Source organism: Vicia villosa, unplaced genomic scaffold, assembly GCF_029867415.1.
Source record: "Vicia villosa cultivar HV-30 ecotype Madison, WI unplaced genomic scaffold, Vvil1.0 ctg.006028F_1_1, whole genome shotgun sequence".
Taxonomy (NCBI): Eukaryota; Viridiplantae; Streptophyta; class Magnoliopsida; order Fabales; family Fabaceae; genus Vicia; species Vicia villosa.
The window spans coordinates 29,074-52,463 of NW_026706718.1; the positions used below are offsets into that span (position 1 = coordinate 29,074).

The 23,390-nt window shown below is 33.0% G+C and overlaps 2 protein-coding genes and 1 non-coding gene across 3 annotated transcripts; all 3 read left to right on the plus strand.

The window, feature by feature from the left end:
* The first annotated feature begins 2,455 nt into the window (after positions 1-2,455).
* On the plus strand, positions 2,456-4,682 carry LOC131642888 (gamma-interferon-responsive lysosomal thiol protein-like). The gene is made up of 5 exons (XM_058913054.1): positions 2,456-2,738; positions 2,828-2,893; positions 3,255-3,395; positions 4,030-4,122; positions 4,342-4,682. Exons 1-5 carry the CDS (start codon positions 2,484-2,486, stop codon positions 4,549-4,551), a joined length of 765 nt encoding a protein of 254 aa, XP_058769037.1. The 5' UTR covers positions 2,456-2,483; the 3' UTR covers positions 4,552-4,682.
* A 5,478-nt stretch (positions 4,683-10,160) lies between these two features.
* On the plus strand, positions 10,161-12,896 carry LOC131642887 (gamma-interferon-responsive lysosomal thiol protein-like). Its single transcript, XM_058913053.1, has 5 exons — positions 10,161-10,459; positions 10,530-10,595; positions 11,865-12,005; positions 12,313-12,405; positions 12,505-12,896. The coding sequence occupies exons 1-5, from the start codon at positions 10,214-10,216 to the stop codon at positions 12,718-12,720; spliced, it is 762 nt and encodes a 253-aa protein (XP_058769036.1). The 5' UTR covers positions 10,161-10,213; the 3' UTR covers positions 12,721-12,896.
* Positions 12,897-13,577: 681 nt separating this feature from the next.
* TRNAS-CGA (transfer RNA serine (anticodon CGA)) lies at positions 13,578-13,659 on the plus strand. Its single transcript has one exon. It is a non-coding gene; the product is annotated as a tRNA-Ser (tRNA).
* The last annotated feature ends 9,731 nt before the right edge of the window (positions 13,660-23,390 follow it).

Below are 23,390 nucleotides of genomic sequence, written 5' to 3' on the forward strand. Positions count from 1 at the left end.
TCGATTCAAAAATATCTAAGATTAAGACTTTTGAATCTATAACTAGTCACTTGAATTAATATTATAATTAATGTGTTTCATAACTTTATGTTCATTTATCATATTACACTATCAATTTTCTAATAACAAATTAAAATAGCATAACTTGTCCACATACAACATTTTATTGTTTTCTTATTGAAGTTGAATGCTTCGTAGTAATTTTCATGATAATTAATTATGGTTGGTTTGGGTGGGCTTGCGGGTAGAAAATTGAAAATCCGATGCCCAAACCAATTGTCATTGAATTTTCATTGGTTTGGTTCGGTTCTTGCCCGAACTGAAAAAATATTCAACCCAAACACTATGGTTTGGTTCGGATTCTGATTTGGTTCGGATTTACCCGAACCAATGAACACCCCTAATTTAAGTCATATTTGGTCAAATATCTCTAAACTTTCATTCAGATGTATTATTCATCTAATTTTTGTGTCTTGTGATTATGTGTTTACGAATCTCACTCTGTATTATCTAAAACTTACTATAATAACTAAAATTATAATAAAATCAAGAATATTCAGTAGATCTCATGAATACATATTTTAAACCTTATAACAACTCAAAACAAAAGGTTTAATAAAATCACAAAAGTAAAAAAAAAAAAAATCTTAATTATCATCTAATAATTAAGTGAGACTCAAGTAAGCTCACATAACTATACTAACTCCAACGAGAAACATACAAACTTTAAATTATGAACTTCAAAATTAGATATAACATTAAAAAATATGTGTAGTTTAAATATTTTTGTTTCCTTAAGTTTGTTTCTGTCAAAAAAAAAAAATTTGTGTATTAAAACGAAACACGCAAGAAGTCACTAAGACAATCATGATGTCTTACCAAGTTAATTAAGCACATATAACATGCTTAACAATTTTAACACAAAAGAAAATACCATAATTATTTTCTAATTTGGATAGAAAAATGACAAATATTTCACAAGAATTCACCACATGAAATCAACCTGAATAAAATATAGATGAATTAGATTTTAAGGCTCACTTCATGTCTCAGGAAATCAATTTTTCATATAGGGGTAATCGATTTTCCCTTCGCAGCTTTGAATTTCTAGATTTTCAGAAGTGCTTTTCAAATAAGCTACTTTTCACAAAATAGTCTCAAAAGCTTCTACAATGCATTTGAATTATCAAGGACTTCAATATAAGATCCGGTTTAGTTCGGTTAGCTTTTAGATATAAAACTGAACCAACCCATACCAAACCAATACATTTTAATTTGGTTCGATTTTTTATAAGATTTTTATTGAGTCATACATACATATATAGATAATAACAAAATTTGCCAAATACTAACACTCATCATATTTAGATAAAAACTTCTAATTCAATATACAAAATTCAGATTAGACAAAAATAAAATAAAAAATAAAATAATAACATAAAATAATATCTAAAACATTATAATAAAACATAAAAATGAAGGAGAAGAGAGAGTATAGAAGATGAAAAAGAAAGAACAGAAAAGATGCGAGTTTAGAGAAGAAAGGTGTGATAAAAATGTATTTTGAAGAGAGAAAAATAACATAAAAATAAGAAGATGAAAATGAAAGAACATAAGAGGGGAGAGATTATAGTAGAAGAGACGCGACATACATGGCAAAGAAGTTGAGAAAAATGTGTGATACTACTAGGAGAGATTTGAGAAGGTTGAAACTGAAACCCTAAGTGTGAGTAAGAGAAAATCGTTCTTAATTATAAAGTTAAAATGTAATAAGTTTGGATTTTGGGTTGGATGTGGGATAAGTGAAGTTTTTGTTGTAATTTAATGCGTTTTAGTTTGACTTGTAAAATACAAACCGCAAACCGACAGAACCCCACAATTTTATTAAAAATTAATCCAAACGTATCCGAACCAAATGCATTTTTTTGTAATTTCTATTAAATTTGATTTACAATTTTTTATTGAATTGGTTCTGTTTTAAACACCCTTAAATATATCGCTCTTCTCCAAGATTCTCCAAAAGTTGACATTTCTATTATCTTATAGAACAATATTACTTAACAACTAAAAATTTATTAGGGTGATTAACGCTGAACTTGGTAGGAAGAACCACAATTTGATTTTTCACAATTACAATCGGGAAGGAATTTGACCCTAGAACTGAGTAAAAAAAAAACTTTTGCAAAATGACAAAACTTTTATTAAAAAATCTGAAAGCCAATAAATATCTCATGAACGAAACATTATTACACTAATTATCATATAAAAAGGCATATTATTCAATGTATAATTTCATTTTCTAACAAAATAATTTTTAGTTTCACATCATGTGGACCAAATAGATCCCAAAAAATATTAAATTGTATCCACCCTCAATATGAACCAGATTCTTTGACACGTAATATGGATCAAGTCAAGACAGAAAATGAATACTCTAATATAAAAAACATAAACATAGTAGAGTACTTTGAGATTCAGCAACCATGGTTTCTCTCAACACTTTGTCGCTTTCTCTAATCTTATTCCTATCTTTCTCTTCCTTTTTCTCTCCCTCACAATCTCACAACAAGGTTTCTCTAGAATTGTACTATGAAAGTTTGTGCCCTTACTGCGCCAATTTCATCGTTAATTATCTTCCTCAAATCTTCGAACAGGAGGACCTTTTATCCATTGTTGACCTTAAGCTTGTTCCTTGGGGTAATGCTAAACTCAGAGATAACTCTACTATTGTTTGCCAGGTAATTTTTAATCTTGTTTGATTATAGTTGTGCATGTAATTTGTTATTTGATTGATTAGTTTGAGTTTGGTGATTGATGAAAATTGCAGCATGGTGAAGATGAGTGCTTGCTAGATACGGTTGAAGGATGTGCTATTGATACGTGGCCTCAACCGGTAATAATTTGTTTGTCCCTTTGGAAATATTTTGGAAAACTATAATATAAATTGTGAATGTTTAGTTTTAGTTTGGAGCATCATAATTGATTTTGAACGTGTTCGAATTGATTTTAATATGTTTGATTGTTTTTTACTAGAATCGATTATAGCTTACTGGAAATTAATATGCATGTTGCTTTCTGAAATGAAGGGAACTTTTTTTTAATTAGGATGAGGATTAATATGACAATTAGTATTACTTTTTTTCTAATGTTATAGATATCTTAATCTGATCTTACTTTTGGTTTATTATATCAATGCTTTGCATGTATTTCATTGTTACAAGTATTTTACTTATAAGTTTCTTGCCATTTTACAGAACAAGCATTTTCCTTTCATATATTGTGTTGAGAATCTGGCGCATCAGGGTAGGCGCACAGAGTGGGAATCTTGTTATGAGAAACTGGGTCTGGATTCATCAGCTGTCAATGATTGTTATCGCAGTGAGCATGGAAAAGAGGTTAGTTTTTTTCTCTGATTTAGCCTATGTTTGGTATTTTCAGTTTTTCACGGTGTGACCGCACGTTGTATAAAAGCTACCTTTTGTAGCTTCTGAAAAGTCACCTTGGAGAAGGTATAAACGTGCGGTAGCGGTGATATACATCATTTCCAAACACGGACTTAGCTTTTGTCCTTAAAAACCACGTTCTCGCCAAAATGTTATCCACACACAGTAACAAAGTTAAGTCTATATGTCACTATTGAAATTTTTTCAGGAACAATTACCATCTCAAGCAAAATTGTGACAGTTAATCTTTTGCTAGGGACAATGCTTTTATCTAGCATTATGATGCTTTGTCTACTGCAAATCATGCCTAGCTAATGAAGTAGCATTTAATCCAATTCTAAAGCCTGCATAACTGAACTTCCTCTGGTTTTGATTTTCCTCGTAATTCCAAATCCGTGTGATAACCCGACTCTTTTTTCATGATAATCTTGAAAAGTCCTTTTCAGTATTTATGAAAAATGATAACAAAGTCTATCTTGATGGTAAATAGAGATGATCAAGTCATATGACAGATAAGCTTTTGAGTCTATATACCATTGTTTGGCCGATTTTTCTCTCTCACACGTAACGAATATCATCTATGCAGTTGCATCTAAAGCATGCAGATGAAACAAATGCTCTACAGCCTCCTCACACTTACGTTCCATGGGTAGTTGTCGATGGAGAACCTCTCTACGATGTAAGTCTTGCAATTCAGTTTCCAGCTTAACTTATACCTGGTTTTAAATTTTCAAAATGTTATACCTCTAATCAGGGCCAGGCTGGTCCAACACAGAAATTTTATATCTCTAATCAGGGCCGGCCCAACACATACGGAGATCCAAGGCAAATGATAAAGTGTGAACGTTTTAAGTCCCGGAACTCATGAATTTGCAAATTTCTTTTGCTCTTGCTGCAGGATTATAGAGACTTCATAAGTTATATCTGTAAGGCTTATAAAGGCACTGATGCACCGAAAAGCTGCGCCCAAACATCATACATCAGTAATGTTGGAGAAGTGGAAGCAAAAGCAAAGCATTCATTTTGTGTTATGGAAAAAGTAATGCCAACATGGAATCAAATAAGGTCAACCGTTGCCTCATGGATGAATCTTGCAGGTGCAATTTAAACATGTCAATGCTGTGTGACTTAGAATAAGAACATTCTGTAATAAGAACTTGTTACCAGTTAGTAGTTCTTTCTTAGCTTTATGTATACATTTGGTTACATCTTTTACAAAAATTGATATTTAGATTAAAATTGATTTTGTCTTTAGAATTGTTAATATCTTTACAGGTTGAAATTTCAACTATTAAATTGCTAGTAAAAAATATTCTAATAAAATTAGTAGTGTTGTAGAATTACAATGAGTGGAAACTAAATCATAAATCTTCCAAGTTCACAACCATCAAATCAAAGCTTGCTATATGGTTAGATTCAACAATTTGCTATTAAGTGTGCAATGTTATTTGGTTCACATACCTAATTCATCTACATCTATGGGAGATATAGTATAACCCCTTCACATCACATGTTGCCAAAAAAAAAAACCCACACCAAGTGTGCCGGTCTTATGAGATATGTGTCCGTAAAATAAATTGGTTCAATTTCAATTAGAATTTTTTTTAATATTTTAGATATAATAATTAATAGTATGATTGAAATATATCAAATTGCCAGACTCTAATTCATATTGTCTATAATTAAAAATTAAAAATATTGTATAAAAAAAATTATCAGTAACTATAGACTATAGTTAGTTTTGGCAACAAATTTTTTAGCCTAATCAAATTTTACTTCACCATCACTGTACATTGTTATCAAGTGAATTCAAAGACATGAGGACGAGGAAGAATGAATTGTGAAAAATGGTTTTTAAAATTTTTCAATGAAAAATAATCGATTTTACTTGATCAATTTTAAGAAGAGAGATGAAACAGAGATTTAAACGTAAAAAAATAAATAAAAAAGAAAAGTAAAAGCGAACCGGTAGGAAAGTGCACACTAGAATTTGTACTAATTTGGCCTTAAACCATACAGTCTACTTTAGTTTCTAAGGATTGCCCATTGAGAGTTCATTTATCAACTTGAGCTTTTATTTCGGGTTGAATACAAAACCTTCTTACACCAAACTTACAAAATCTTCTTACACCAAACTTTTATTCAGGTTTAGCTTGCAAGCAACATCAATGTTACGAGAGAATGATACTCTTGAGTTACAATTATAGCACAATCTAATTGAAACAATAATTACATAACTCTTACTTTAGTATTTCGCTCGTTCAACACAAAAATAGTTTTAATCACATGAAACTATTTCTAAGAGAGTGGATAAGAAAAAACGAGTAAGAATATCAAGTTTCTTGTGTTGTAGAAGTAAAAAAAAAAGAGAGTCGTGAAAGTAATGGGCTTCACCAATAAAAACCGTCACAAAAAATTGCCCAAATCTTGAGTAAAGGAGTAGAACCACTGGTGGACCGAATAAAAGTAAATGAGTCCCTGATTACGGAAGTTATCCAAGGAAATATGCGTCGACACAATTGAAATTCCCGTATATACATCAAAGATCTCGGATGAATCTGGGAAGGAACAACTTTTAAATGTTTTAGGACTGCTACCTAAAATTCAGAAAAAGACAGTCAGAATCCTATTCTTGTGAACAAACACTCATAGAACGGAACCGTGCAGTTGTCAAAAAAGTTGCATATCCTCTCGTCCAACACCAGAAAGACTGACCTCCCAGAAGGATTATCGACAATGCCAACACACACACACACACACACACACACACACACACACACACACACACACACACACACAAAGAAAGCGGGCCACAAAGTGGCAAATACAGAATCACCCCTCTCTTGGTAGCTAACCACTCTAGAGGCAGCGAAGAGTTCATAATATGTCGAGCATAAATCATGTTTTCACCTTGGGGCAGAGAAGAGTATCGACCCTTGGTTGGGCATGGTCCCTAGATATTTCAAATAAAACTTCAAGCATGATCTTAGAGGACAAGGTGTCCTAGAGGAACGAACTCGGGACCAAAAGCAATATCACTTAAGTAGGTAAAAACAATGGTAAGTAATAAAATTGAAATATACATTGCAAGACAGGAACAATAAAGCCACATGTTGGGTACCAGCATAATGGTCAATTAAAAAAACTATCTAGATAATCCACCAAGGAAACCACTTTATCGTATTCAATTGCATGGTTAAGACGAAATTAGTCTCGAGAGATTGACCCAATGGGATAAAAAGGATCCACCTGCTTCAAGGCACTCTTGAAAGAATCCCGAGTAATAGAGTAACTCTCTTCTAATAATTTTGCATATCCCAATCACTTCTTGAGCAAATGGCTTCACCTTCTCGATCAAAGTGTTGAAATATCCGATAGGTTCCACAATAACCTATATACACGCAAATGGGGAATTTTATGCCCGAATATGTTCTAAACAGCTATTTTCCCTTACAATGTGGATTTATGTGCTTACATGTATGCAACTGATGATCCTGCTGAGAACCTTCCTAAAGTTTTGATGATGATAACACCAATGATTACTAAACTCAGTGGTAATGATTTTCCAGCTCTTTGATGATGGTGACCGAACTTGAAGACATCTCAAGCCTCATCAAGTAAGAGACTATGTGATCGATGTATCTGACAAATAATCTTGAAAGCCTCGAATTTGTGAAAGAGAGGAAGTGTGAAAGCCCATTTGACCGTGTCTGTCTGAGTGACCAAAGCCTTGTGAAAGTAGGATAATAACTCCTAAGATACTAAGATAACTCTCACGCAAGGACTTAAAAGACTTTTTAAACATCTTTCTTAACTAACAAAACACCTAAAAAATGTTTGCAAACCTTATCCAGTTGATAAGGAAACTATCAGTTTCATTTAAAGTTTTTTTGAACTATCTAATCAATTGGGTCCTATAGCCAATCTATTGGAAGAATAAAAATCGATTATATAATATATTATGACAATGTCCTAATGATTGGTAATGGATCTTTATCAAAACTTTCCAAAGTGGGCTCAAATAATTGATTATGTAGGTCATATAATCGATTTGACAATTAATTTTGCCCATGTATCATTTCTTTTTTTAGCCAATTCAGCTCCTAAATAAAGGAGGCGTCTCTCCTCTTCATTTCACACTAGAATTCTGAATTTATCTATTTCTTTAGAATTTATCTCTCTAAAATTATTTTCTTTTCACCAAAGTTGCCTTGGTGCCTTGTGAGTGAAAACTAATTGTGAGGAAGAATTTATATTGGTGTCATGCATTTGTTATTAATCTCAAGAGTGTGATATTCTTGCGAAATCGAGTTTGGTGCTCGAGATTAACCAATCTTAAAGTCCCTGTTTAGTTCTAGAACTTAGCTTAGAAAATTTTTATTTGTTTATTAAGATTAGCCTGAAAAATCTCTAATCGATTCTTTAGCTCAAACTAGGTAAAAGCTTTCTTTTTGGTTGGGGATAAGCCATTGTAAAATCTCTAGATCTATTTGTATCGAAGGTTCACGGGCATAACCTGTAAAAGATAAAGTTTATAGTCAAAATCTCAAGAAGATCTCTTGGGGACAAGAGTAGGCCAATGTTGGGTCGAACCTGGATAAATCACTGGTGCCATCTTTGTAAACCCTTATCTCTTAATTTTTTTCTATTTAAGTTACCATTTTTATTTTCCGCTATTCGTTTTACTCAGATTTAAAAAAAAAATACTAACACAATTCATTTTTTAAGTAACAAAACTTTAAATTTAATCACGAATTTTGAATACCAGAACACCCCCTGTTGTGTTTGAAATCACTTGCCTAACAAACGGTAAGGACATTGAATTTCCCTTTGAGCATCTCCTTCTTCCTCTAAAGACGGTTGGGAAGGAAGACTCCCCTTGCCTGACAACTACAAAGGCCAAGACGATAGATGCCAGAAAAGTGTGATATGCCAAATCCGATAACTCCCCCATGCAAGTTTATTTAGACATTTTTTGAGAAATAAGAATAATCTTCGTCGGAGATAGAAATTGAAACTCCCTAAACGTCCATGGGCTAAGCAAGCCAGCAGCATGTGAGGCAACCTAATTAGAGGCGATACATGCTCCAAAACGAACCTTAGTTGGGGACGCTTAATAAACGACCTTTCTAACCAAAGTCCTTGAAGTTCACAGTTGGGAACCATAATTTCCTTACCCTTAGGCTGCAATGAGTTTAGAGCATAGCCCATCACGGCCCAAGCGACTTCCACTTGTGTTGGGGAACGAATAATCAGACCAACCGGTCTGATACAATTTCTAGAAGTAGAAGCTCCCTCAGTAGACAGAGTATTTGAAATGCCCTCAGGGGATAGGTATATGAAAAATCCTTTTTCATCTGTCTCATTGTTTTCTCACTCTTCATCATATCTGCATAACTAATAAAGGAGACTTCAGAAAAGGAATTATTCAAGCAAAGTGAAGAGTAGTAAGATTTCTATATCATTTACGAGATATAGGTTTCCTCTCAGTTCTAACATCCCCCAACCATCAGGTCTTAATGAACATTTTTCATATGTTTCATTGATGCTGTAAGAGGATGAATGATATCGTCGACATAATCAAGCTCCTTGTAAAAGGCCACCAACTACTTCTTCAAGTATAGCTCTTTTTGGCATAGGTCATCCTCTATGTAAACATAAGACTTATTCCCTGTCAAGAAATGATTCTGACTCAAAAACTTGCAAAATAAATTTGTACACATATATAAGGGCCCAAGTTCTATTTTACATATATTTAGACGAGCTTCTTTATTAAAGAGAGTAACCAGAAATTAGCGATCCTTGAAATGCTTCACGCTATCATAATATGTCTCAAAGAATCTAGAGGTTTACCTTAAAGAAATCAGACCTAACATGATTAGTCTTGATGTTTTGAGTCTTGGATGTAGATCTATGTGCTTACAAATATATTTGTCTGCAACGGAGAGATAACCACGATGGTTTTGATGTTGATGAATTAAATTATTGATTGTGTCATAAAGACCCTTTCATCGACGCCCCAATCTACCCCCGCAACACTATGATGTGATGTCTTCATCAGCTATCAAGATCAAAATGTTTTGTTTGTGAGATCAAAATGTCAAAACCGATCTCAAGACAAAACCTAATGTCAAGCAGCGTTTAGTGAAATCTTTGATGATCTCTAGTCAAGCAAGCTTTGATGATGGTAGAGCACGTATGACAAATCATCCTCCTACAAAGTAGAGAAAAGGACTTAGAAGGCAACAGTTCATGGTCGCCAGACTCGCCACATGGCCAAGACAAAAGGCCCAATGGTAAAGCAAAAGTAATAAAACGCACAGAACATGTAGATCTCTATTTTCCATGAAACAAGTAATTCTGCCTGTTGGAATTTTGCTGATCATCTAGATGTAATCTAATGGTTGACTGCAATTCACGCCTCATTCCATGATTTCTTTTAAGAATCGTTCCTATTATTTAAAAAGAAAGGCGCGTCATTTCTTAGATATTCAAATATCATTTTCATTCTCTTATAAATTTATTTATGAACCAAAAGAACTGTTGAGCAAAAATATCATAAAAACTAAAAATAAAATATATTAACTTGTTCTAACGGTATCCCGTGTGGTTCACAGTTCACACCTCATAAACACGACAAAACAAGAAAAAAATCTAGTCCAGGTGTTTAATGCTGGGTCCTACCTCGCATGCAAATCATACTTTCATTTCTTTATTGTTCTTAAATCCAACTCAACTACTTACTTTACTTCCTTTGAGATTCAGCAACCATGCTTTCTTCCAACACCTTTTCTCTTTCTCTCATCTTATTCCTTTCCTTCTTTTCTCCCTCACAATCTCACAACAACAAGGTTTCTCTTGAATTATACTACGAAAGTTTGTGCCCTTTCAGCGCTGATTTCATCGTCAATTATCTTCCCCAAATCTTCCATCACGATCTTCTCTCCATTGTTGATCTTAAACTCGTTCCTTGGGGTAATGCTAAACTCAATGGTGACAAAACCTTTGATTGCCAGGTAATTTTCCATCTTCTTCAATTTTCTATATATCTGATTTGATTGTTAATTAATTGATGAAAAATTGCAGCATGGTCCAAATGAGTGTTTGCTGAATACGGTTGAAGCGTGTGCTATTGATATCTGGCCTCAATTGGTAACAAATTATTGCTTTGCCTCTTTTGTTATTGAAGAAAACGATGGAATAAATTAACGGGAAATTAACATGCATGTTTCTTTTTGTATTGTTTTCTCAATTATACTTATTTGTGTTGAAGTTGTATTTGAGTTATGTTTGGTTCTGCGGTGAAAAAAATTGATTTTAAGTTAATTGATTCTGATAAATTGATTTTGGTTAGAAGTGAGTTGAATGTAAGGTGGTTTATGTTTTGATAACTTTATGCAAAATTGAGATGATTAATAAATTTCAATGTAAAAATCGCTTTTAAATTCAAAAGCTACAAATTTTAGCTTTAAGTAGAATCAGTTCTAGATACAAAATTAATAACATGTTTGGTTTGGTTTTTGGAAGAGGCAAAAACAATTCTAAAAGTGTAGAATTGATTCTAAAGTGGTTTTGAGGTGTTTGGTTCTAAAGTGGAATTGATTCTATCTTTAGAATTGATTAAAGCTGGAATTTGTAGCTTTTGAATTTAAACTTGATTTTTACAGTGAAATTTGTTGTTCATCTCACTTTTACATAAATCAATTTTGCTAAACTTAATTTCGTTAAAATAAATTCTACCAAACTCAATTATGTCAAAATCAATTATGTCTACCGCCAAACTAAACACATACTAATTTTATTTTAAAAGAACCAAACACCTTAAAATCAATTCTACACCTATAATTGCTTTTGCCTCTTCCAAAAACTAAACCAAACATATTTGTTTGGAGTTCCACATTACTTAGGCTATTGAATATATAAATATGCTCTTTGAGATAGCTTTTGGGATGAAATCCAAACATATTTAACTATAAACTTATGACTTGTTTGGGTTAACTTATTTGAATTTATCTATTGTGACAAGGACTTGTGAGACTATTATTTGGAGAACATATTATAGGTCATAAAAAACTGATTGACTTTATTTATTTTATCTTTTGTTATAGAAAAAGCGGCCACATAAGCACTTATATGATAAGCTATTATAAGAGCGTAATTAGGTTTTTATAGTAGGTTATTGTCTATTCACGGCCAGATAAATATTGGAAATGATTTTAGAATATGTTCTTTGTCACTTTATCTATCTTTTCTTTTGCATGCAAACTAATGTGTAGTTAATTGTTTAAGAATACTTTTTAAATAACTTTTCTGGTTAATTTAATGTTGCAGAGATTTCTTAATCTGATATTTCTTTTGGTTCATTATAATGTGTTTCTTTGTTATTAGTGTTTTACTTATATGATTCTTTTCGTTTTGCAGAACAAGCATTTCTCTTTCATCTATTGTATTGAGGATCTTGCGCTTCAGGGTAAGCGCAAACAATGGGAATCTTGTTATGAGAAACTGGGTCTGGATTCATCATCTGTCAATGATTGTTATCGTAGTGAACGCGGAAACGAGGTTAGTATAATTGACACTGGGTCTGGAACCCAGAAGAATAATGTATAATTGAGTCTCGGTACTTATGCCAAGTGCAATGAGAGAATTTTCTCTGGTTTTAATTTCCGAAAGAATTCTAAAGCAGTGTGGCATTGGTGATAAGTGTTTGCAACTAGTACAAAAAGATACTATAGATCTGCCAAATTATTGCTTCTTAACACGAGTCTATATCACTATGATAATCTCGAAAATGTCAGTTTTGAGTCTATAAACCATTATTTGGCCGAACTTTTTTATCTCACAAATAGCTATTACGATTTTCATGCAGTTGGACCTAAAGTTAGCAAATGAAACAAATGCTCTACAGCCTCCTCACGAGTATGTTCCATGGGTAGTTGTGGATGGAAAACCACTCTACGAGGTTAGTCCGAGTCTAACATACGCCTTATTTCTGTGCTTGACATTTTCACGATGCAATGTCATGGAAAACACATGAATTCACAACTTTCATTTGTTGCAGGATTTTGAAAACTTCATTAGTTATATCTGTAAAGCTTATCAAGGCACTGATGCACCCAAAATTTGCACCAAAGCATCATACCTTAGTACTGTTCGGGTGGAAGCGAAGGGTAGACATTCATTTTGCGATATGGAAAGAGTGATGTCAACGTGGAATAAAATAAAGTCGACCATTGCCTTATGGACGAGTCAGATGAACTTTCTAGTTGCAATGTAAATGCGCCAATGCTATGTGTGACTTAGAATCTGTTTGTTTCTATTCTGTTGTAATAATTCCTGAAAAACTGCAAATAGAACTTGTAATGAGTTAGACATTGTTGTCTATGATGTGTGTTTGTAAGTGTAATTCTATATTTTGGATATGAAAGATACATAAGGGTGGCTAAGGTAAAATACATTGAGTTGTTTCATAAGAAGGAATACAAATTTAGATACATAAGTTACTAAGAATTCCAGCTGCTGTTACTTGACAAGAAAGAAACCATTTCTGTGAGGAATTAAGTTAACAAATGCTTCATTAAGCTTACACAATCCAAATAATCCGGGACTTAGAAAAAAATAATTAATGATGTTAAGTCAGTTTTAGGAATATTAAAGTTTAATTTAATATATAAATATGAAACTTTTAATTGAATAATATGAATATGATCTTGGAAGTGATTAAACTGATAATTTTTGAAAATGTAAAATAAAGATTTTAAATAATACAAGTGTTAATTGTGATTGGTTAAGTTTGATGGTTTTCAGCTGTATTTATATATCCAACAATTCGAAAACTTGAACATCGGAAAACTGTATTTACTCATCTAACAATTCGAAAACTTGAACATCGGAAAACTGTATTTACTCATCTAACAATTCGAAAACTTGAACTTTCAAAAACGAAAACTGCCGAAAATTTCTGAAAACGTAAACAATTTTTGAACAATGTGAAACTCTAATACAAGTTAAAAATTTGTGCAAAGTGAAACTCCAATAATATTAGATTGTGGTATTGCTATAATTTGGTCTATTAAATGAAGATAAAGTATTTATGGTATAAGATAATATATTGAGCACGACTAACATCAAAACGTCAATTTGTCCGAGTGGTTAAGGAGACAGACTCGAAATCTGTTGGGCTATGCCTGCGCAGGTTCGAATCCTGCAGTTGACGATTTTCCACTTTTATTATTTTTTAACTTTCATTTTCTGGTGATGTTAATTTTCGAACCCCCTTATTATTTTAAAGATTGGCCCAATATCTAACGGGCTCCAATATCATATTTACTTAGTTTTATATTCTCTAATTTTTTTTAAGCACTCAATTTATTGGGATGATAAAATTAGTTGAGAAAAGACAAATCATCTCATACTTTACTTACAAAAAACTAAACATAGCCCTCACCTTCTCACTTCCACACATTTCTAAATTTTCTTAAATATTGTTATTATTTTGATTGAATCCTAAATATTATTTTTCATACCTTATGTCGAATCATTGTTAATCAACAAATTTGCATAATTTAAAACTAATTCGTAAAAGTTTTACGAAAGGGTATTCAACAAAATAAAACTTACATTATTTGTAAATTAAAATTCATTAAAAATTTGAGATTTACATAAAAAATATTACTTGTTAGAATTTAAAATTTGAACTTGAATTTTAATGTATAGCAATCAAAGTTGTGAACTCAATCTTTTCATAATATTCTCGTTTCTTCCATCATGTAAGAGAGAAATCGAAATTAATTTGTGTATTTTTCATATCAACTTATATTGTTAATGATCATAAGAAGATTATTTATGCATTACTAACCAAACTTATAACTACTATTTACGTCCAACAACCTAACCGACTTAATTAATTGGTTATATTTGGTTCACAAGTAACCTAAATGACACCTTCATCACATGAATTACACTTCAAAACCTTTATACCTTGACGAGTATCTCAAAGAAATGAGAAGCATGTTTAATGTAATAAAAGAATTCTTTTAAAAAGTCCGACTTTAATGAAAAAATAAAAAAGATTTTCAAAATCTGCAAAAGTGGAAATTTTACAAAAGTATGTATTTGGAATGGAGTTCACCTATTATTTATTGAATTCAAATAACTAAGAGATGTTTTTGAATGAAATTTTATTAATTGAATTACAAATATACTATTATAAGTTTATATAAATATAATTAATAGAAAGAATGTTTAGCATACAAGATCTAATGTAAATTTAAGTTTAAACATCAAAGTACTATGAACGATAAATCTAATAACATATAATTCTACAAAATGTTAAATTCTATGAACATGCAAACTATACAAAACTTTAAAAGAAATCAATTATGAGAATTGTGCACCAATATTTATATCGAGGTTTGGTGTGTGGTCCCCGCTTGCACTTAATACAGTTTCAAATGACGAATCATTGAAAATTGTTAGTCTTCCATAATTTTGAGAATCACATGTGTCATTTAGTTACAACAGATAATCATAGACAAACTAAAAACTTAATTCAACTATTAAGCAACTCATATCTAAATCTTGATTCTTCTACTATTGAACACAAGTCACTAGGATGCATATTTCCCCGATCTCCACTCAACTTTGAATCCGTTCACCTGTCAGAACCAAAGAGCTCCAAGATTTTTGCCGCAACGATCTTTGTAACATCTCAGCTTTAATTTCTATTAATTTTATTTGAGTGTTGAGGTGCTTTATTTGATTTTTTTTGATTTTTTGATTTTTGGAAATTATTGGGTTTTAGTAGAATTATTAGAATTTTTATAATAATTAAATTAATAGAGAATTAGAGGAAATTGAGACTTTGGGATGAAAATATGATTTTTATATAATTAGTGTGGTGAGAAGAGAATTACCAAGAGTTGAGGGGGTGTGTTGAATTTAATGAAAATAAAAGTAGATTTATAAGTTCTTCCATTCCTTTTAAGATTTTTTTTGAAAATGTCTCTATATGAGACATTGTCTGTCCCTTTTGGAATTAAGGATAGAAATTTATGATAGAGTATGTTATACCCCAAAATTTGCCCGCATCTTTTTTCAAGAAAACTTCAATCTAAAAATTAAGAGTTTCATATAATCTTGGATTTTCACATCCTGATTTATGAATACTTGATTTTTAGAATTTTTCTTATACAGTATTTTGGCTCGCTGTTGAATTTATTCTTACACAAACGCCAGTTACTGTTTATTACTTCACACACGCTATTTATTTGATATTTATTTACAGATAAGTAGTACTGACGCAATTGGTACAGAGATAAATCTTTTGCAGGTGCAGATTCCGGGATTCAGACTGTACTGGTAACAAGTAAATTATTATTAATTTTTGTTTCCCACTAACTTTTGTACTATATTCCGTTATTTTCAAAATCTCTTTTCAAATCTCTTTTTCAAAAATCAAATTTTAACTTTATTCTATACATATCTCTTTTTCCCAACACTATCATACACTTTCTTTCAAATCTTACTTCCACTCAAATTTTGCTTTTGTACGGAATCACTTCATTCCCCAACGTCTCTATCCTTCTTTTCATTCTATAAATACCTCTCATTTTTTCCATAAAATCTCACATCAAATTCTAACTCATCTCTCAAATTTCTACTTCATATTCATTCTCTCTTCTTCCCCGGCAAAATGGCGAAGCGGATGGAAACGTGTTTTCTTATGGTCATCACCATTGCTACGGTGATCATGTCCTTCTTCTGTCTGCATAGTCCTGAAAAATGTGGACCTGGGATGTTGACACTCCCAATCATCTACATGTTATTGTTCATAGCATGGGTTATTAATCGTCATTCTTAAAGTTTGCCGTATCTCTTATTTTCTTAAATGTACCGTTTACTCGTCGTACCGTTCATTATAGTATGTAATGTTTGTAATGTCAGTATTAAATGTTGTACTATTTGTCATACTGTTGCTTAATTATTCAGATAATATTTTGTGTGTTTTCTTCCAGTCAAATATTTATTTTTCTGTGCATTAAATGATTTTCAGGGTTATCGGTAATTTTGCTCGCGTACAGTAAATATTAGTTATTTATTATGTCTGTGTTTTTAACAAGTCATGTAAATAAACTTTCATCTTTCACATAAAACAAAAACAACAAAAAGAAAATTAACTTTGACTGTTTATTTTTCACTCGAACTGCTACATTAATACCTGAACAGTCAGTTGACAGTCAAACCACTGACAGTGCAATTCTCCGTGTTTTGTGCCATCAATCAAATCAAACTTCTGCATTTCAAAATTCCAAGATTTTTGTCCTAGAAGTCTTCTGAATATCACATGATTAGCAGAGACTCAACACTGCACAAAAATCAGGTACGCTTAACTGTCTCCTACACAAACAGTCCCTAATTAGGGTTTATTGTTTTTTCAGGAGAAACAAGTTTTTGAGACCTCAAATGGATTTCATGGACCTCCATATATCTCAAAGTACCACCATACAAATTTTCAAACTTCAATTCGCTCAGACGCACAGTCAGCAACTCAAACAGTCAACAGACGACCCGTTTGACCCAAAAAGTCAACAGACAGTCAAAAATGAAATTTTTTGTCAACATCCATATTTTGTCAAAGGATTCATCATTTGATTATTGGATGATCATAATTCATCAAGAAAAGATCAAAAATCAACAAAACCCTAAGATTCAAAATTAGGGTTTTCTCGTAAAAAGTCAACTGAACTTTGACTGGTCATAACTCTCTCATCCTTCATCCAAAAAATTCAAACCAAATCTCATTGTGAAGGAAATTCAATTATCTTTCAAATGCAATTGGTCCCATGACCATTTGATTCACCATTTGAAAAATATGAACCAAAACATTACAGGTCATTTTCAAAGTCAACAAAAAGACACTTTTTTTCAAAAGGACACACAAGGAGCATCAAAAATCATTTTGACATGAGACCAAAGACATTGGTTAGAGGACTCTTTGAGGTTTCCAAAAAGTGCAAGATCTCCTTCATATGACAAAAATTGAGGGATTTACACCTTGTTGAAGTTGGCTAAATTTTGGGAAAATGCATAAAACCAACATTGATCAAAAATGTATTTTTTCCAAATGGGGCCAAGTTTTCATAGTTCAAACATGTTTACCATGATATAATGGGCCTCCCACGACCAATACAAAGCCCACATCATTTTTGTTCCATTTTTGATTTGATTTTATCATAATTAAGATTAAATTGAAAAAGGAAAATGGAAGGATAATGCATAGCTTAATTTCTAAGCATGACTCACCAAAGAATCTTCAACTTTCTGCAACAAGAGGAAGTACAAGGCAAGAGAAGTGAAGAGGAGCAAGACTTGGTCAAATTTTCAAAGATTTTTAATATTTAAAAATCAAAGTTTCAACAAAGCTCATCAATGCTTTTAGCTTTGTTTTTAAGCACCATGTAGCTTATAAATTAGGTAGCATACTTCATCAATGTAAGAGAGAGACACGAAATAGAGCAAGATATAGCATAAACTCACTTCACATTTCAAAAATAATCAAAGAAACTTCAAAATCCGTATTTAAATTTGCAGCTAGTTTCAAAGCAAACTAAGTCCATAAATCACTTCCTGGAACTTATTTGAGCAAGTTCAGATCCATAACCAAGTTCATAGAGGCCTGAAACTCGAGTTCTCTCACTCTCCGATTTGGTAAACTTTCATTAATTTCAAACTCTCATTTTATGTGTTGTTATCATGTCTAATGGTTATGGTTGAGTTTGTAACAATCATTAGGTCAGGTTTGAACCCTAGCATGAGAGTTCTAACGTCCAGAACGTAGGTTGCCATTGTCAACCGTGAGTTTATGTTTCTCTTCGAATCTCTTAACACAAGCACTTTCAGTCCAAACTAACCTCACCAATGGATTCCCAGACCTCGATTTAGGGGGGTAGGGTCTTCATTTGGTGTTTAAACTAACGATTTCGCAGGTTTTGAAAACCACCTCGCCGGAGAAGACAACCGGAAAACACTGTTCCGGTGGTCAACAAGGCTAGGGCATGGTTGACTGCATGCGTGGCTTCCTCCCTCGCTCCTATTGGCTGGTCAATAAGTCTATGGCTCGCGTGGCAAAATGTTATAACATGATTGGTTTTGGTTTAAAAACGTGGACCCCACATAATTCAAATTCAGAAAAAAAAGAAACAAGTGGACTGGGCCTATACGAAGTGATTTCTACACCCCTGGTTTCTGGCCCAAATGCATCTTTTGAACTAAACTCAGTTCTTTTTCAGATTCACTTAATACACCCCCTGCATATTTTAATTAATAATCTCTATACTTTGCATTTTAATTAAAATCAACAAATCACAAAACACCAAAAATATTTTATTGTTTAGTTTTAATCTGATAAAATATTTATTTATTTTTAGACATAAAAATATTAATATTTTATTTAAATTAAGGCTATTTTGCATAATTAATTAGTATATATATATTTATATGTTTGCTATTTAATTATTTCAACCAATCAAAAAAATTATAAAAAAAATTGTTCTTTATATTAAATATAGTTTATATATCATAGGCTAATTTTATACATATTTAGAATAATTTTCTCTTTAAGTTTTAATTATTTGTGTAATTATGTGTTAATTAACTTAATAAATTTCAAAAATTCCAAAAAAATTAGTTTTGTTTTAAAATTAATTAGCAAGCATTTTGAACATATTTTGAACTTAATTTTTTAGGTTTAAATTTTATTTCCATCTTTTCCTCATTTTAATTAAATTAATCATGCATTAATTATAATTAAAATCAATCATAAAAAATAAAAAACATTTCTTTATTTTCTTGCACTTTAAATTCCTAGATCAAGTGTATAGGTTGTCAAATCCATGTAAATAGCGTAGTTTACATTTCCTGCACAATCAATGTAATAGCGTAGATTTACTTTCCGCATTTTACATTTCCGCATTTTAAATTCCAGCACATATAAACTGCGTGTATGTCAAAGATAAAAATTGAATCGTTAGATCACTAACTTCAAAGATAAAATATCTGAATCTAAACACAATCACACTTGCACCTCTTAAGGTAATCCCTTTTCTCATTCTTTTCAAAATCAAAAAATCAAATTCTACTGTTTCGAGTACAAAACCGAACTTTTGTTTATATCCGGTGAAAGGATAGATTTTTAAAGGAAATAGGATAAAGACCTTACAACTCAGGGTAGACCTCCTAATTTGCTTGCTCAAATCAAAACAAACAAATCTCTCATATATCATTGTTTTTCAAAATAAAACTTTCAAAAAGACAATACTTTGTATATATCCAAACAAGGATCATTACGAAGTTAACGTTCTTTTTTCAAAACATCTTTTGAAAGATAAAAACACTTTGTATACATCCGCACAAGGATCATTACAAAGTCAATTTACAAAGGTATTTGAAACCACATACGAGCATTTCAAGGCAATAGAAAAGTAATTGAAAACAAATGAGCTAAGCAAATTAAAGAGCCCATGGATAACCATGGATACAAAGGGTGCTAACATCTTCCCTTTGTATAACCTACCCCCTTACCCAGAATTTCTTAAAGGTCTTTTTTCTGTTTCTTTTATAAACCTTTCCTTAATTGGATAAAATAAAAGGTCGGTGGCGACTCTCTGATTTTCAAAAATACAAAAGCAGAAACAAAAAAGAGTCAGTTCGCGTATCTCTCTGCGAGAGGTATGGCAAAAAACCGAGGACGACAGAACTGGCGACTCTGCTGGGGATTTACTTTCTAAAAACAAAATGTTTTCAAAAGGGGTTACCTGTAGAGAATAGATCACTTCGATGTTTTCAATTGTTTGGCTTGATTGCTCTATTTTTCAAAGGTTTGTTTGGGTATTTTGCTTGTGTGAAAGATTCTAACCCGAATCTTGAGATACCTTAAGTATGTGACAATAGACCAAGGAAACTGTACGGCATGTACCGATACGGTTGATCTGGTAGTCACCGTTAGTGCGATACTTTGGTTTATACTGATGTCCCTTGAAAACGATCAAGGAGTATATTAGGCTTCCGAAATATCATTAAACACTAATTTGTCTTAGAACCTTTTAGTTGAACTTGACTTGTGGCCTATTAAGTGGCTAGCTTTGAAATTGATCGAAGTTAGTTATCCTCGAGGAATATTTTGATCGGCCGTCCGAGCGCCGTATTAAGATGTTACCTCCAAGGATCATAGAACTCGAATACTATTCTAGGACAGGTTTTAACCATCTCAACTTCAGTGGGGAGGGTATCACCTATCAGCTTCATGCAAACTTAAGGCTTTTGTTTGATTTGTTTGTGTGTGCCACATGTTTGACATCATAACATCATAAACATCATAAGCATCATAAGCATATCATTTTTTCACTAATCATTTCAAGGATCAAAGAGTTTACCTTTGTTTTGTTATTGCAGGTAATGGCTCCCGCCACCAGAGATTACATCCGAATCAACATCTCAACGGTGCCATCTGAACTGAAAAACTTAGTATCAGAATTCCCCAGGAATGTTCAATTCACCGAAAAGCACGGTCACCTACTCCATTTGGTTACCTCAAAATTTGAAGAAGACATGATACGGATCCTGTTCCAGTTCTTTGATCCCGAACATCATTGCTTCACCTTTCCTGATTACCAGTTGGTACCCACCTTGGAAGAGTTCTCTGAACTAATTGGATTACCTGTTCGAAATCAACTACCTTTCACTGGTTTAGAAAGGATTCCAAAACCTGAAATCATTGTTGCTGCTTTACATTTGCGAAAGTCAGAAATCGAGTCCAATTGGGAAACAAAGAGTGGAGTTAAGGGTTTGCTTGCTAAGTTCTTAATGGAAAAGGCTCGATTACTACTAGAAAACAAAAGTTACCCAGCTTTTGAGGAGGTTGTGGCTCTTTTGATCTATGGGTTGGTTTTATTCCCTAATCCCGACCAATTCATAAGTGTGCACATCATCAACCTTTTCCTAACCCGTAACCCGGTACCAACATTGCTGGGAGACATTCTACATTCTCTACACACTCGTACCATGAAGAAACAAGGAACTCTCATGTGCTGTATACCACTACTGGCTAGGTGGTTTACATTTCATCTTCCCCGATCAGTGTTAAGAAATGAACAAAGAATGCAATGGTCTCGCAGGATTATGTCTTTGTCTCATTCAGATATCTGGTGGAACAACTTCTTTCAAAGAGACATTACTATCATTGATCATTGTGGAGAGTACCCTAATGTGCCACTACTTGGCATCAAAGGGGGCATCACTTACAATCCCTCTTTAGCTTTACGCCAATTCGGATATGCAAGGGGAAACGGTCCTCACGACATGATTATCCGTGGCATTGTGTTTGATTACGAGGATGATTCCCACAGACATCGACGAAGGTTCATACATGCGTGGGGCAGTGTCTATAGAATAGAAAGCAAAACTTTGGGACAATGGAATTCTATTCCTATGGAACCTTACCTCAGATGGGTTTGGGCTCATGCTCAGAAACTCATCATGCCATATCCCGCTATTCTACCTGTGACTATTGAGCCAGAAGTCGAAGGAGACGAACCTCAAGTTATTCTACATCCGGATATGCCAACTGACCTGGAAGAGTTGCAAAAATCTTGGGTTCAACTAAGAGAGGAAAGAGACACCTTCAAAGCACACTGTCAAGATTATGAGAGAAGATTATTGGAGCTCACCGGACAACTCCAAGAAGAGCAGCAGATCAACACATTTCTGGGTGCAAAGAGAAAGCGTCCATGGGAGACCTGAGGGATCCTTCATTTTCTTTATTTATTTCTGTTTTGTAAGCCCGAATGAGGCAAAGAAAAAGAAAAAGAAGAAAAAAATAATAGTAAATTGTTTAACTAACAAATGTTTGTTTTTCTTTTGTTTTAACAAATCTAAACTCTAAGATCCTTGAAAACATTGCATATACATTTCATTCATTGCATATACATTTCATTCATTGCATATACATTGCATTCATACACATTGCATAACAGGTTCACATGACGGATTTCTCATCTCCTCGCTGTTTATTTCAGTCAGAAGAGATGGAATCTGAAACAAGCATCAAGAATCTCGAAGCACAGAACGCCCAAGTTCAAGTGGCAATTCTAGAATTGGCAAAGGGGCAACAAGAACTGAAAGCCCTGATAATCAAAAAGAAAAAGAAGCCCAAAGGATCTGTAGGCTTGAGTCACCTGAAAAGGAAGATCAAAATCCCAGTCAAAAAGTCCAAAAAACCACCGATCCCTGAAATAGTCGGTGATGGTGAACAAGGAGACAATCACAGCAACCAGGGTTCTGCCAAACCCTCTCTCTCTTCTAATGAAGAGGATTATCATTCTGGAGACGAACAGGATGATGACAAATACCAGCAGTTGGAGGAACGCATGAAAGCTATGGAGATACAAAAAATACCTGGTTTAGATTTCGATGATCTGGGACTCGTCTCAGATGTTGTTATCCCTCCAAAGTTCAAAGTTCCTGTCTTTGCAAAATATGATGGAGCTTCTTGCCAAAAACTACATCTAAGGTCCTATGTAAGGAAGATACAACCTCACACAACAGATAACAAATTGTGGATTCACTTCTTCCAAGAAAGTCTGTCGGGTACACAACTCGAGTGGTACTACCAGCTGGAAAGTACCAAAGTTCATACCTGGGAAGATCTAGCTGCTGCTTTTTACAAACAGTATCAATACAATGCTGATCTTGCACCAACCCGTACTCAACTAAGGGGCATGTCCATGGCACCAAAAGAAAGTTTCAAAGGATATACACAAAAGTGGAGAGATATGGCTGGAAGGGTTCAACCACCCTTATCTGATCGCGAGCTGGTCGACATGTTCATGGGCACTTTAACTGGCCCTTTCTATAGTCATTTGCTAGGAAGCTCATCATCAGGTTTCACTG

What these genes read in the sequence shown, in the direction of transcription:
- LOC131642888 (XM_058913054.1), top strand. Translation starts at nt 2,484, where the DNA reads ATGGTTTCTCTCAACACTTTGTCGCTTTCTCTAATCTTATTCCTATCT. An exon ending in ACTCTACTATTGTTTGCCAG is followed by an intron (nt 2,739 to 2,827) that starts GTAATTTTTAAT and finishes TGAAAATTGCAG; the next exon opens with CATGGTGAAGATGAGTGCTT. An exon ending in TTGATACGTGGCCTCAACCG is followed by an intron (nt 2,894 to 3,254) that starts GTAATAATTTGT and finishes GCCATTTTACAG; the next exon opens with AACAAGCATTTTCCTTTCAT.
- LOC131642887 (XM_058913053.1), top strand. Translation starts at nt 10,214, where the DNA reads ATGCTTTCTTCCAACACCTTTTCTCTTTCTCTCATCTTATTCCTTTCC. An exon ending in TTGATATCTGGCCTCAATTG is followed by an intron (nt 10,596 to 11,864) that starts GTAACAAATTAT and finishes TTCGTTTTGCAG; the next exon opens with AACAAGCATTTCTCTTTCAT. An exon ending in ATGGAAAACCACTCTACGAG is followed by an intron (nt 12,406 to 12,504) that starts GTTAGTCCGAGT and finishes CATTTGTTGCAG; the next exon opens with GATTTTGAAAACTTCATTAG.